General features: G+C 46.3%; 2 protein-coding genes across 4 annotated transcripts in view; one reads left to right on the top strand and one right to left on the bottom strand.

The window, feature by feature from the left end:
• LOC122366520 (sialin-like) overlaps positions 1-14981 on the top strand; it is an 84319-nt gene that overhangs the window by 20020 nt on the left and 49318 nt on the right. The window lies entirely within an intron of this gene.
• On the bottom strand, positions 9593-13219 carry LOC122366519 (uncharacterized protein K02A2.6-like). Of its 3 annotated transcripts, none has more exons than XM_043338866.1 (3): positions 12960-13219; positions 12426-12597; positions 9593-12013 (listed from the first exon to the last, which is right to left on the bottom strand). In XM_043338866.1, the coding sequence occupies exon 3, from the start codon at positions 11852-11854 to the stop codon at positions 9839-9841; it is 2016 nt and encodes a 671-aa protein (XP_043194801.1). In that variant the 5' UTR covers positions 11855-12013; positions 12426-12597; positions 12960-13219; the 3' UTR covers positions 9593-9838. The 3 variants fall into 3 exon arrangements, with proteins under 3 accessions (XP_043194801.1, XP_043194800.1, XP_043194802.1); XM_043338867.1 differs by having other exon boundaries at positions 10135-10242; positions 10472-12597; XM_043338865.1 differs by having other exon boundaries at positions 9593-12597.

Genomic DNA, 14981 nt, shown 5'->3' with positions numbered 1-14981 from the left:
CAGCCTGGCATCAGCAAGCAACGCATGCCGCATTGGACGCAGCTGCCAGCGGCCGGCGTGGCCAGCGTGCCGCGGCCGTGGTCGCTCCAGTGTAGTACCGGTATCAGACGAGCCTCTGAGCTGGCCATCCCTGATGTCATCATGGATAGCACCATCATCAGCAGGGACAGACACAGCTGCGCGGGAGACATGCTGGCTTGTCTGGACGGAGCGAGTGTAAAGAGCGTCCGCTGCTGACGGCACGGCGGCTCGAACTGTTCAACTTGAAGAGCCACAGCACAGAACTGCTACCGCTCATGTTTACTTGTGTGATAATCCTTACCCTATGATAGGCTTTCAAATAGATTAGTCGCACGTTTGGGTCGTTGTAATACATTATTCACAATGTTTATTTATTTATTTATTATGTATTTATTTGGGATCAAGGACAACAGGCATACGTGGGCCCATTTAATGTCCAAGCACTCAAAACCAGTCAAATGTTACACACAAACACTGGGACAAAAACATTGCAACTACGATACAATTTTACAATTCTTTTATATATGTTGACACACTGGCCCTAAGTTCCCAGTAACCCTCGCCCGCACATGGGGGGGGGGGGGTGGTTGCCACCACCCCCAGGTAGTCTTTCTGCTCTGCACTCAACATTTTTAGAGCTAGAGGGCTGATTTTTGGTATAGCTGCTCCTCTATCCTTTCTTGATGTCCACTGAAAATTTCAAGTTTCTGTGATTTTTGGTTTCGGAGATATGACCTTGTTTTTCAGGTCGTGTCATGACCCAAATGGCCAATTCTCAACATCTTGCGTTTGCTATAGGCCTTGTGAGCTTTTGACACCTTGATTTCGGTCTTTTTTGCCAGTCTTACCTCCCTCCTATCATGGAACATGTTCGACGATGTACAGGTGTCAAGGTCAGGGTCAAGGTCAACCTAGGTCATCTAAGATAATTGCGTTTTAGGCAAGCTGAATTTACTTTTTGTGAAGTTTTTTTGACTGCATTTTTGGTAAAAGCTTCTCAGATCATGATTTCATGTCATATGGACACAAAAACAATCTGTGCACACATCAGTATACACACAGACACACACAGACATACAAACACATATAACTGACCTTGACCTAACTTGACCTGAAATGACCTCAGCAGCAAAAATCTGGTCGGGTAGTGTGACAAAGAGGTTCTAGCTGGCTTGGTACCAGAAAACGGCATCGTCATCGGTATATGCTAAGCAGCGCACTTGATATCCAACGGTGACCCAAAACAGCAACATTTTTTAGTTTGACCTGACCTGGAAGGTCAATGACTGACCTGAGAAGGTAAAATCGGGTATCATTGGATTCGTCTCTTCCCAAAGAATCTTTTTGGTTTTTACCGCTAAGCTCTATCTCCAACAGGAACGAAACGGCGCGGGGGTGGTGGCAACCACCCCCCCCCCCCATGTGCGTTCTAGGATGGGAAAATGGCATGTGAGGGCGAGGGTTAAAACCCTCGCCCCGTTAGGGGGGCCATTTTGGCCCCCCCCCTGTGGTTTTTCCTGAATAGCAAGAAAACGCCGCCAAATTTTCAGTACCTTCCCGGGCATCAATTTGACACCTTCACACCAAATTTCAAGTCTTAGGTCACCTTAGGTCAGGAGTTATTGAGGTCAAACTGAGGTCATGTTTGAGCAAAAATGAGCAAAAAACATGCAATCTTGAAACGCTCACCAAATCTACAGTTATCAAGCAATTTCAAAGTTCTTTATATGATCTGGTAGACAAAAAGTGGCGCTACAAAACTGCTATCTCGGATTTTCAAAACTTTGGGTTTTTGACCCTCAAAATTTCAAAAAACTGATTTTTTTAGAAAAACTAAAAAAATAAAAATTTTTCCGAATTTCGAAAAAAACGGAATAAATGTGATAGTCCCTGTGCTCTTCTATATACATACCAAATTTCAGATCGGTATCTCGTTTTTTGGCCAAGTTATAGCGAAAAAACTGTTCAAAAATGATGACGTCAAATTTTTGAACTCAATTTTTAGCGATTCTAGACCACGTACGACAAACCAAAGACCACTATTGAACTCCCCGTGACGAGCTGCATCGATTCGATAACCATTTTATGCAAAAATATCAATTTTGAAATTTGACCTAAATTGACCTGACCTTGACCTGACCTTGACCTGACCTTGACCAAAACGTGACCTAAGCTGGCCCCAAAGGCTGCCTGACCCACATAATCGCATTTGTCATGTAAAATGGACCATAAAACATGTATCACACGACACTTTCATATTGTGACCCCCCAGTGACCTGACCTCTGTGACCTGACCTGGTATCAGTGACCTCAAATAGCAAAATATGTGTTTGAAAAACATTTCCCCATCGATGATTTTCAATGAAATGCATTTTACTCGATTTTACAACGCATTTCTTGAAATGCCTGTAAACGGTGAAAATTGGACCTTTGACCTGACCTGTGACGTCATCGGTTTGACCTAGGTCAATAAAATTGGGTCACAAGGTAGTTCCCTGATAGGGCTATCCAACACCGTTTGCCGCTTGTCGCTAGGTTGCGTGGTTCTCGAGATCTTAGGGGGGCCAAAATGCCCCACCCCCAACGGGGCGCGCTGCTCGGCAGAGCCCAACGGGGCGCGGGTTTAAGAGTCATGGAATACATCAGCATCAGTACACTGAAACAAAAACTTATTAACAAACGATGGTGCTCTAACAAAAGTGACCTCTGCACCTCGTCTACTCTCGCAAATGGAACATGAAAGACACCACGTGCTTGTTCGGTGTTTCTCGTTGCCCTTGGCGCGATAAATAGAGGGAAATGGGCTAAAAGGGCTGCACAGTGCACAATCAGTATCATTTTTATACAATTTGGCAACAAACATAATTTTATATTGTCGACGCCTATTCTCTAGACATGCGACGCCAAATAATCGCAGCAAGTCACTGTAATCGATAGCTGATGATGAGTCTTGACATCGAGTATAACAATATAGCCAATATAAGAAACGTTGCTGCACCCTTTCTATTCTGTCCAGGTACGTTTTTGCGGCACCTCCCCAAAAAGCACATCAATACTCGAGAATTGCTCTAACGTTACCATAATATGCTGTTAAAATGGGCTTCCAGCTAAATGTTTTGAGTGACTCAGGTCACTTTCAGGTCAAAAAAGGTCAAATTTTGAAGTTTAAATTTTTCAACAACAAAAGTGTCTATTCGATGCAATTTTAGCTCAGGAACACGATGGTGCTATTTATATTGGTGTATGATGTCAAATATGTACTGAAAAATTGATTTGAAAAATTAATAATCGTGAATTTTTTTGCAATAATGCGTATAACTTGGCCATTTTTAAAGATATGTAGCTAAAACTTGCTTGAGTTAGTCATAAGCATGCGTTCTGTTACATATATTCCGTTTTTTTTTTCTCGAAAAGTTAAAAACTTTTTGAAAAAAAGTATAAAAATATAAATTTTGATTATTATTATATGAACTTTTCGAGATTTTCAAACTTTTGAAAATCCGAGATAGCAGTTTGATAGCGCAGTCAATTCTGAGTCCTTTCATGCAAAGAAATTGGATGTAGCTTAACCCGGCAGTTGCTGGGGTATTTCGCCACCCACCGTTTGCTGGGGGGGGGGGGGCGTTAAACGCCCCCAGCCGATAACTCGAGAAACGATAGGCGCAGCGAAACGCACGAGGCGGCAAACGAAAGAACGCGACGAGACGCTTCAGATGAGTACTTTAACCCTATTCCTGGCGGGGGGGGGGCCTCAGGAGCCCCCCCTGAGGTTTTTTGGTTATTTCTCCCAAACGCGTTGAGCTAGGAAGCTCAAATTTTCTGACTTTTCCTAAAAGGCTTCTACGCAACATGTCTGAAAATTTTGAGTTGATCTGACCTCAGGTCAGGTCACCAGAGGCGGTTTGGTGACCCTACCTCAGAAAAGTTTGCAATCACGCCAGAGCTAGAGTTTTTGACCGATCAATTTCTTCTCTTCAGGCTTTAGTTAGGGTACCAGTATGTGCAATTTGTATATCTCGGAATTTTGATATCGGTGACCTAAGGTCAGGTCAGTTTCGCTACCTCCCCATTATAAGTCAATGGGGGAAAAATCAACTCCCTGTTTTTACCACTAAAACGGGTCGGAATGGCCCCATATAACATACATGACTTCATATACGATCAACCTTCACTACCTTGAGGTCTGTTTTGCTGTTGGGCAGCTGTGAGGTCATGTGACGTCATCAAAGGTCACCAAAGGTTTATAACTCCGTACAGGAACAAGATACAGACGCGTGGATGGTCTCATTGTGTTCAGCTCGTCAAGACGCATCGAATGATATACATGATGACCTCGAGGTCACGTGACCTGAGGTCAACCTTTGACCTTGACCTTTCGAGGTCAACATATATATCATTCGATGCGGATTGACGAGAGGATCACGATGCTGCCCTTAGTTTGTTCCTATCTTGACTAATTCGAAAGTTATTCGAGAAAAACTCTCTCCATATCCAGCGCCGCCATTTTGACTTTTTCGACCCCTGTGACGTCATCTTTGACCTGACCTGAAAATGACCTTGGTAAAAATTGTAGATCTTGACCGTGCGTATCCGATGCCGTTTACTGCTTGTCGCTATCTTGCTTCGTTCTCGAGATCTCAGGGGGGGCCGAATCGGCCCCCCCGCCAGTTTCTTGTCCCGGCGGAGCCCGCCAGGAATAGGGTTAAAGTTGAATTTTGAGGTCACAGGTCGGGTCAAGGTCAGGTCAAACACCTGAAATCGGGCTTTCAGTAGCATGGACTTCAGGACTTCGCAATGGGCGCCTCTCGTCATAAACTCTGTCAAAACGGTGCACAATCCATCATATAAGGCCTACAAGAGTGTCAGCTCCATGTAGGGGCCAGTCAAGCATAGGTCAGGGTCAAGGTCAGGTCAACCGGGCAGGCACATATCCCCGAAAATCAAAACTGATATTCGCAGCCTGTGACACATGTTTTATGGGTAATTTGAGGCGTAGAACACGATGGTGACATTCATTTTATCATATGTGTACGTGTTTGGCTAAAAAAGTTCAATTTAAGAAATGCATGTATCATGGTCCTGAAGTAGTCACGAGAAATTGCCAAGATTCAGTTCACGATTTTGGAAAATGCGTAACGATAATCAATAATCGAAGATAGCCATTTGATTGTTCATGGTATTAACAGTCTAATGGCGTTTACGGCATGTCTGTATGTCTATTCTGTGATTTTATATGATTTTTTAAACATATGCCGTTTTTGGTCGAAAACTCAGAAATCATGACGTCACTAACACCTCGATATCTCAAAAATTTTCCGACCGATTTTTTTGACACTTTGTCACAATAAACTTCAATCAATTCCCTACAGGTACCCAAAATTTGGCGCGCCGTTTTTATGCTATGGCCCGGCGAAAAAAGTGGGGGCGTTTAACGCCCCCCCCCCCCCCAGCAACTCGCGGGTTAACCCGCGCCCCACTGGGGGGGGGCTATTTATAGCCCCCTACCGTTTTTCTGCAATAACTTCCAAACCGCTTGACGGATCGACGCCAAACTTTCAGTACCTTCGGCTGCATCAATTTGACACCTTGTGTCAAAATTTGAACTTTGTAGCTACCATAGGTCGGGCGGAAATGACGTCAAAGTGACGTCATGTTCGTCCGATTTCGACGCAAAACATTGAACCACGGTAATCGCTCCCAAGAGCTCAGTTTTTAAGCTAGATCCAATTTCTTTGCATGAAAGGACTCAGAATTGACCCCGCTATCAAACTGCTATCTCGGATTTTCAAATTTTGAAAATTTCGAAAATTTTATATAATAATATTCAAAATTTATATTTTTATATTTATTTCAAAACGTTTTTGACTTTTCGAAAAAAACCGGAATATATGTGACAGAACGCATGATTATGACTAACTCTAGCAAGTTTTAGCTAAATATCTTCAAAAATGGCCAAGTTATACGCATTATTGCAAAAAATTCACAATTATTAATTTTTCAAATCAATTTTTCAGTACGTATTTGACATCGTACACCAATATAAATGGCACCACCTTGTTTCTGAGCTCAAACTGCATCCAATTGACACCTTTTTGTTGAAAAATTTTAACTTCAAAATTTGACCTTTTTTGACCTGAAAGTGACCTGACCTAAGCTAAATTCGACTCAAAATGACCTCGAATGACACAGACGACATCAAATTCGAAATTTATGGCCTAAATGGACCATAAAACATGTGTAACGTGACCGACGCATGATAGAATATTTCCGTGACCTGTGATGACCTGACCCTGACCTGAAAATCAAATTACAAGTTTGGTACCCTCAAAGTATCTAGAGCATCTGGTCACGAGTGTGGAAACCAGAAATGAGCCTGATCTGACTTGTAAGACGGCGGCCAGAACCCAAAATGTGAACAAGCCAAAATGCTAATAAATTTTACTTTGACCTGACCTGTGACGTCATCGGTGACCTTGAGGTCAATGAAATTAGGTTTCGCTCGACAGTTTTTCCGGGGCTATCAGACGCCGTTTGAATTTTGACGATCGGCCCAGTAGTTTTGGAGTTAGGAGGGGGGCTATGAATAGCCCCCCCCCCAGTAGGGCGTGTTATACACAGACCCCAGTGGGGCGCGGGTTAAAAACTGAGTTCTTGAGAGCAAATGCCGTGGTTCAATGTTTTGCGTCGAAATCGGCCGAACATGACGTCACTCTGACGTCATTTCCGGTCGACCTATGGTAGCTACGAATTTCAAATTTTGACACAAGGTGTCAAATTAATGCAGCCGAAGGTACTGAAAGTTTGGCGTCGATACGTCAAGTTGTTTGGAAGTTATTGCAGAAAAACGGGAGGGGGCTATGAATAGCCCCCCAGTGGGGCGTGGGTTAAGCTGATTTTGAAACATGGATTTGCTCCATCATAGCATTTAGGCATAATGTAAAAATGTAAATATAGGATTAGCTGCTAGCTAAAACCATATATACGCTTATTTTTTGCATAAGATAAATAGTTTCCGAGAAAAACGCACGTGAAATTTCGCTAAATCGATTTAGACGTGTCATGGAAACGTAGTGATTGTTTGATAATCCTCACCCTGTGATACACTTTAACCCTATTAGTGGCAGGCTCCTGGCTACCCTATATTAGTGGCAGGGGGGGGGGCTGTTTACGACCCCCCTTGATATCTCGAGATCTAACCGGCCGATTTTCAAAATTCAAACGGCATTCGATTTGGCTCAACGAGATCTACATTTCTAAAAAAAAAAATTAAAAAATGTCAATAGGGGGGTAGAGGGGGGTAAAAACGGGCAAATTGCAGATACATTTTAGACTGTTTATCACGGCCAGGTTTCTGAATCAATCTTAACGCAACTTTTACCGATCGATAGAGAATGAACCAGGAATTCACATGGATCCTAAAAATATGCATTTTCAAAAATCATAGGCGGATACAGATCATTGAGATTGGGGGTACACAAAAAGTATAGTAAATAAGGTTTTTGTTGGTACTGTTTCTAAAAAGGGTGGCAATGGTCTTGTTATGTTACAATTTACTTATGAGAGAACGACTAAAATTGTATTGGTCATGCATAGGCGGTGTCAGGGCACCTATGTTGGGAGGTAAAAATAACCCCCCTTTTTGGACGCCTGGATCCGCCTATTATAGCAAAAACGTGTCAAAAGAGGATGCACAATAACTTTGTATATGTTATCACATGATACCTTTCATTCACTGTTCGTAAAACTGGTGCAGCATCGTGATCTTCGCCCAAATGACTCGCTTCACGAATAGGACCCCCAATTCCCAGTGCTCTGGAGCCGCCCCTGGTAAAGTTATGAACTTGAAATTTTCAGGGAATGTGCCCAATTTAGTTTTAGGAAAAGTCAGAAAATTTCAGCATCGTAGCTTCAGCGGTTTTGGAGATATTCCCGAAAAACCTGAGGGGTGGATAAAAACAACCCCCCTGCCACGTTAAAGGAAAAGGGCCACCTTCGTGAAATACATATGAAGATATCGTTGTTTTTCATTTTGACATTATTATTTTTCATTTTCTTTTTAAAACTGGTGCCAGAAGTGCACAATTCGCGAAAAAGTATTTAAAACTATTTAACATATTGGTACTATGTTGATACTCTCTACGGCACCTACTGTATGATGGCATAGCGATGACGTCACACTCAAGCCAATCAGCGTTCAGAAGACAGACTCGTCGGATTGTGTCAGATAAGCTGATTGGTTAAAGCTGAGCTGGTTGGAGCTGATTGGTAAAAACCAAAGCCTCGCCGCGGGTGGCTGTATTGTCGGATAAGAACGCATTCCTGGGATAAGGACGCATTCCTGGCGTATTTTCTTTTAAAATTGCCGATAACTACGAATGGAGGCCGAAATCGGCCGTAAGGATGTAGACAGATAGGTTTTCGGACACGGGCTACAAGATGGCTATCTCAGTTTCAGTCCCCATGTTAAAGGTGGCCCTTTTCCTTTAAAACATATTGGTTGTATATTGCGGTCGTTGGAATAAATTATTCACAATATAATGTGAACACAAGAATAATGATGCAATAACTAAAAAGCACTCCAATCGCTTAGCATGGAATATTGAAATGACATTTTAAAAACAATTTGCTAAAATCCGGTTAGTACACTGACATCGGGCAACCATTATCAGCACATAAGAGCTGTTGATATGTGCAGCAGGGGGAGGAGGGGTCAGTATTATAGTGCGCAGCGCCATTTTCTTTGGAAAATTCGCATCAGAACTTTGCTTTCGATGCTATATTGTTCTCTTTGCTCTTGTCCTTCCATTCACCGAGTTCACTTTCATAAATCAGCATTGATAATGGCCTCCAAGCGACTCCTCTTTCCTCAACCTTCCGTGGTAGCAAGGGTTGGAAAACCCTGATCAATTTCCCACACCTATACCTATTGTATTTGAATTCGTATTTTGCATTGCGTCTCGAAAAGCTATGGCCCAATCTAAAACGCCCATCAAAGATAAATAAAAATATTTGTCAAATAATTGTCAGCTAAAAGGACAGATATCGTTTTATTTCCTTTTAGAAAATTTGTAAGACAGGCAGGTGTTTTAGTAAATGTGACGTCACTCAGTTTTTGTCCTACGAATTACATCTAAACAGCTATCTCATGACCCATCTGATGCCTGATGCTTCGAGATCTCGTCGTGCGTAGGTGAAGCTGTTGCTGTCTACGTATAGTTCAGTCCGGAAACAACCATGGCGTCGTGATGCCATCATAACCGTGTTCTGCTGACGTCATGCCGCCAATACTACTTTTCTGCTGTGATAGTAACTTCCCGAAGCGCTTTAAAATGTATAGTCTTATTCATGTGCCAGATCTAGCACTACCGACGTTTGAAATACTGAAATGGCCGACAGACGTGGACGTCAGAGGGTGTTCAATACTTTTTCATAGACTTTTGGATAAGGTAGGTAGTATCTCAGAGCCAGTAATTCTGTATCACACAAATACACAAATACCCTCATTTTGTGCAACCAAAGAAAGAAATATACGACAATGTTATGTTGCCGCCGTCTCACTCACAAGCACTTCTTCATCAGACGGACTGTATTGGATCACGGCCGGTCAGAGAGTGACCATCAGTCGGTCAGCGGCGGTTCGTCTCGACCGCGCAGCTCCCCGACCTTCGACCCCGCCCCCAGGCAGTCGGTCGGTCAGCTGCGCCGAGCGGCAGCCCAGCCGCACGAATCGGGCGGTCACACGAGCGGTCACACGAGCGGTCACACGACCAGCACATGCAGCAAATAGACGGCGTTCACTCACAGCACTCCTCCCCCTTTAACAAGTTTTTTTAGCCAGCCGAGCAGAGCGCCGCAAGGCCGGCGCCGCTTCTACCGGCTCTGATGCACGCGCGCCACGATTGCCCTCGCATGTTGCTCGCTTATTATAATCACTGATATACAGAAAACGCCCCCTAGCGTCCATCACACATGGCACTGCTGGACCGCGAAGCTTTCCCGGCTCCGTCGGAGGCGGCACCGTCACCCGCGCATCGAGGGGCCCACGCTCAGCCGTCACAGAAGCAGAGCCGTCGGCCAGCAGATGATCCACGTGGGCGAGACGTATGCGACCGTCCGGCAGCCGCACGCTGTACGTCAGTGGGCCTCCAATGGCGACGACGACAGCGCGCTGCCATTTCTCGGTCGCTGCTGGCCGCAGATCTCGAACCAAGACAGGTTGACCTGCAAGAAATGATCGTGAGACAGTGTCGACAGGCTCATGTCGCATCCGCGCTGCAACACTGGGCTTGAGGAGCGAGAGCTTTGTCCGAGGCAGTCTCCCAAAAAGCAATTCGGCGGGTGCCCGGGCTGTTGTGACGCATGGAGTCGTTCTGTATTTTGCCAGAAATTGTGCTACTGCTGTGGTTCTGGGTCCTGCATACCTCTTGAGGAAAGCTTTGAAGGTACGTACCAGAGACTCCGCCTGCCCGTTTGACGCTGGGTGGTACGGCGGTGTCAGACGGTGATGAATACCTCGCGCTGCCAGGTAGCTCTGAAACTCTCCAGAGGTAAACGGCGGGCCATTGTCTGACACCAACGTCACCGGAAAACCATGCGTTGCAAAAATGTCCGTCAACACTTCGATGGTCTTAGTAGCCGTTGTGCTAGACATGTATCGCACTTCTGGCCATTTTGAGTAAGCATCAACGAGCAAAAGGTAGGTTTTTCCTTCAAAAGTGGCAAAATCAATGTGGACTCTGTCCCAAGGCTGAACTGGGTATTTCCACGGGTGTACATTCTCTGGTTTGGGCATGTTCGCGTTCTCGACACAGGACGGACACGAACGGCATACTTTTTCAATATCTCCATCTAGCCCTGGCCACCAGAGGAACACCCTAGCCAGTGACTTCATCTTATGAATGCCAACATGGCCTTCATGAAGCTCCTTCAGTAGCTGAGCTCTGTATCTGTCAGGTATGACTACCTTCTCACCGAGCTGTACGCAGCCGTCGATTACGGTGAGCTGCTCTCTCCGCTGCAGGTACGGCTTCAACCGGCTGTCGTTCGCGTGCCCGGGCCAGGCGCCGGTTCGAGCCCAGCCGAGCACCACGCTGAGCACCGGATCCTTGGCGGTGGCAGACGCCACCTGGGCTGCAGTGACAGGCAAGACGTCATCAACGGCACAACAGCCCTCCTCAACGTCCTCCAACACATGCACGGTTCGATCACATGTATCTGGCCCCGGCAGTCGGCTGAGGGCATCAGCAGCTACGTTCCGACTGCCCGGCAGATATTCTACATCGTACTGGTACATGCTCAGAATGAGTGCCCACCGCTGAAGACGCGCTGCAGCCACAGACGGAACTTGTGTGTGTGGTCCGAAAATGTGACACAGCGGCTTGTGGTCGGTGACTAGCGTGAAGGAACGGCCACACAAGTACTGATGCCACCGCTTGACGGCAAAGATTATGGCCAGTGCCTCCCTTTCTATTTGCGCATACTTTCTCTCGGCCTCTGTCAGTGTACGAGACGCAAACGCGATCGGACGCTCCCCCGACCCGTCCACGTGCACCATACACGCTCCCAGGCCGTACGCCGAGGCATCACAATACACCTTGACTCGCTTACCCAGATCGTAGTGAGTCAAGCAGCCAGCGTCTGCGAGCATGGACTTTACCTCAGAGAATGCCTCCTGGCATTTTGGGGACCAGTTCCACACGGTATCTCTCTTGGTGAGATCGTACAACGGTCTAAGGACGGTGGACAGATGAGGAAGGAACTTTGCGTTGTATGTGACCATACCCAGGAATGTCAGCAGCTCCTTGGCGTTCTTTGGTGCCGGCATAGCCAGCATGTCTCTCACCTTCTTTTCGCTCGGTCGCACTCCCTCGGTGGTGAGAGTGTATCCCAAGAACTCCACAGACCTCTGGAAGAAGCGGCACTTCTCGCGGCGCAGCCGCACACCGTACTGCTGAAGGCGACTGAGCAGTTGTTCGAGGTTGTCCACGTGCTCCTGGCGAGAGGATCCGGTCACCAAAATATCATCAAGATAGCACGCGACACCCTTCAGACCTTGCAAAATGCTATCCATCGTTCTTTGCCAAATATTGGGAGCAATATTCAGGCCAAATGGCAGCCTCCGGTGACGCATCAGCCCTCGTGGCGTATTGACCGTAAGCAGTTCCTGACTTTTTCCGAGACGCGTAGCTGTTTATATGCGTTTGCTAAGTCCAGTTTTGTGTACGACTCTCCCCCCGAGAGGCAGCTAAACATCTCCTCCGTAGTCGGTAGCGGATACGACTGCTGTTTGACATATCTGTTAACTGTGACTTTAAAGTCGGCACAGATCCGCACATTTCCTCCCGGCTTCTTGACAATTACCAAGGGTGCGGCCCACTCGCTCTCCTGTACCGGGTAGAGCTCACCTTCCTCCAGCTGCCTGTCGAGCTCCTGGTTCACCTTCTCCCTCAGTGGAAACGGTACCGGCCGGCTCCGGAAGAACCGTGGTCTGGCATTGTCGTCCAGCTCGATGTCAGCGTCGATGCCTCTGATCTCCCCCAGCTGATCGGAGAACACATCTTCATATTTCTCCTGCAACTGGGAAGCAGACATGCACACTGTGTGAACGTCACGTCCGTGAAATATTCTATTCCAGTCCAGCTTTACACGGAACAGCCAATCACGGCCTAGTAGCGGGTACTTGCTACGCACGTTCACCACCAAAGCTGTACCTGTGAACTGCTGGTCATCGTGCTGAACATGAGCACGCATCTCTCCACACACGGTCAATGGCGTGCCATCATACTGTGACAGTCTCTTTTTTGTGGCTACCAGTGGCTCTGAGTCGTACCCAAACACTCTCTCGAATACATGCTCTGGAATCGTAGTGATTTCTGCACCCGTATCTATCTCCATCTCTAGCGGCTTATCGTTGATTATCAGAGTCGTAATCAACTTACCGCCTCGGGGTTGATGGGTGTGGAGCACCGAATACTCATCTCCAGAGTCCTCTTCCAGTTCTCCAGTCTGATGGACCTCTCGTCCACCGGATCTTCCTCCTTTCTGGTGCCTGTTGTCCGCTGTGACTGGTCCTCTTCCGAGCGGTCGACTGGAAAGGCCTGACCGCGCCCCCTCCCGACCGGACAGTCCAGGCCGCGACCCTCCCTCGGCACCGCCGGCCGGGCCACTGCGGCCGCCGCACACTGGGCCGATCGCCAGGTCTAGCACGACATGGGTAAAAAATCGAACTTTGTGGATGTGCAATGAAACCTATACCAATTTGTTCAAAAATGATCATACTACATTGCTGTGGTCTTTGTTTTCCAACACAATTGCTATTTCATGGCGAAAACTCAGCTTAAACACGAACTTCGGAATCGTTTGGACCGAACTCGTCCCCCGCACTCTTCGACAACGTATCTTTGATCCACGAAAACAATCACAATTTGAGGAGGAATTCCACATTTATATACATCAAACGATAGCTCTGGATCTGCAGAACACACATAACCACATCAAAATGGCGAACTCTTACTTGGTTATGATGTATTCGCACCGCAAAGATTGAAAGACGAAAATATAATTTCACATAATTGATGTCACACACAAATAGACTTTAAAAAAAAAGTACCGCAGAGTACCGCTTCGAAAATCTCGCTACATGTCAATGATTCATTGCACTACAAGATCCAACAGTCATTTTTTGCGACTTTTTGCGACTTTGGATGTAGCAGCCAAACATCAACCCGCGCCGGACCGGTGCTCGGCGTCAAACGCGCCGGGCCGGGAGGTGTTTATTGAACACTCCCCTTCAAACTCGGCTCTTGGGCCACATGCGAAGTTATTCACCAAAAACTGAACCGTACCCTGAGGCACTTGACCTGACCTCAGAGGTCACCGGTTGACCTAGGACCTTAAAATTGGGTACCAATCTCTGCGTCTCGTAACGGCGCACACGCTCGTTTTTCCGCGACGCGCTAGCTCTACCAGGGGCGAAACGGCGAGGGGGGGGGTCGTAGCCGCCCCCCTCGGCCGGCGAGGGTTAAGCTGCGTTAAAAAGTACATTAGATGGACGAATTTTTTGTCTTTCAAACCAGCTTCAAAATTTGGCATCACATCACCTGGGCTTGACCGGACCTTGAGCTAAACTTCATATAAGTATGGTCCATGTAACAAATTGAGTATGCCCATGGAGATCTACGAGGAAACTGCCCTATACAATATGTGTCACACATATCGGTCTGCGGTTGGTGGGAGCAGCCGCAGCCAGTTGAAGTCAGTTGAGTGGGACAGCCCGTGCTCAGCTTTGAAGGGCACGTTTAACTTTGGCATCTAAATTCTCTCGTTACCTGGAATTGCACGATCGGAAGGGGTCGGTGTCTATGCAACAAGCTCTGCTTAGCATGGGTCCCGGCTCTGTCAATCCGTCCATTCAAACATTCGATCTAAATTTATTTTAAAAATGTGTTTTTGTATGTCTGTGTGTGTCTGTGTGTAAACTGATGTGTGCACCGACTGGTCTGTGTTTCTCTATTATATGAGATCATGAACTGAGAAGCTTTTACCAAAAATGCAGTCCAAGAAACTTCACGAAAAGTAAATTCAGCTTGCAAAAAACGCAATATTTTGGATGACCTAGGTTGATTTTGACCCTGACCCTGACATCTGTACATCGTCGAGCAATATGTTCCATGATAGGTGGGAGGTAAGACTGGCAAAAAGCCGAAATCAAGGTATCAAAAGCTCACAAGACCCTGAGCCAACGCAAGATATTGGTATTGGTCAATTGGGTCATGACATGACCTGAAGAATAAGGTCATATCTCCGAAACCAAAACCACAGAAGCTTGAAATTTCAGTGGACGCTGAGAAAAGATAAAAAAAGACAACGTCGTCGCTAGTGACATTTGGTATGACGCTACCGATATAACAGCATATCAAATTCAGCACAGGCAAAGAAGTATACAATCATTTTGTCAAGCA

The sequence above is a fragment of the Amphibalanus amphitrite genome, unplaced genomic scaffold (assembly GCF_019059575.1).
Source record: "Amphibalanus amphitrite isolate SeventyFive unplaced genomic scaffold, NRLGWU_Aamphi_draft 000813F_arrow, whole genome shotgun sequence".
NCBI classification, from domain to species: Eukaryota; Metazoa; Arthropoda; class Thecostraca; order Balanomorpha; family Balanidae; genus Amphibalanus; species Amphibalanus amphitrite.
This window is presented reverse-complemented; position numbering and strand designations above follow the sequence as displayed.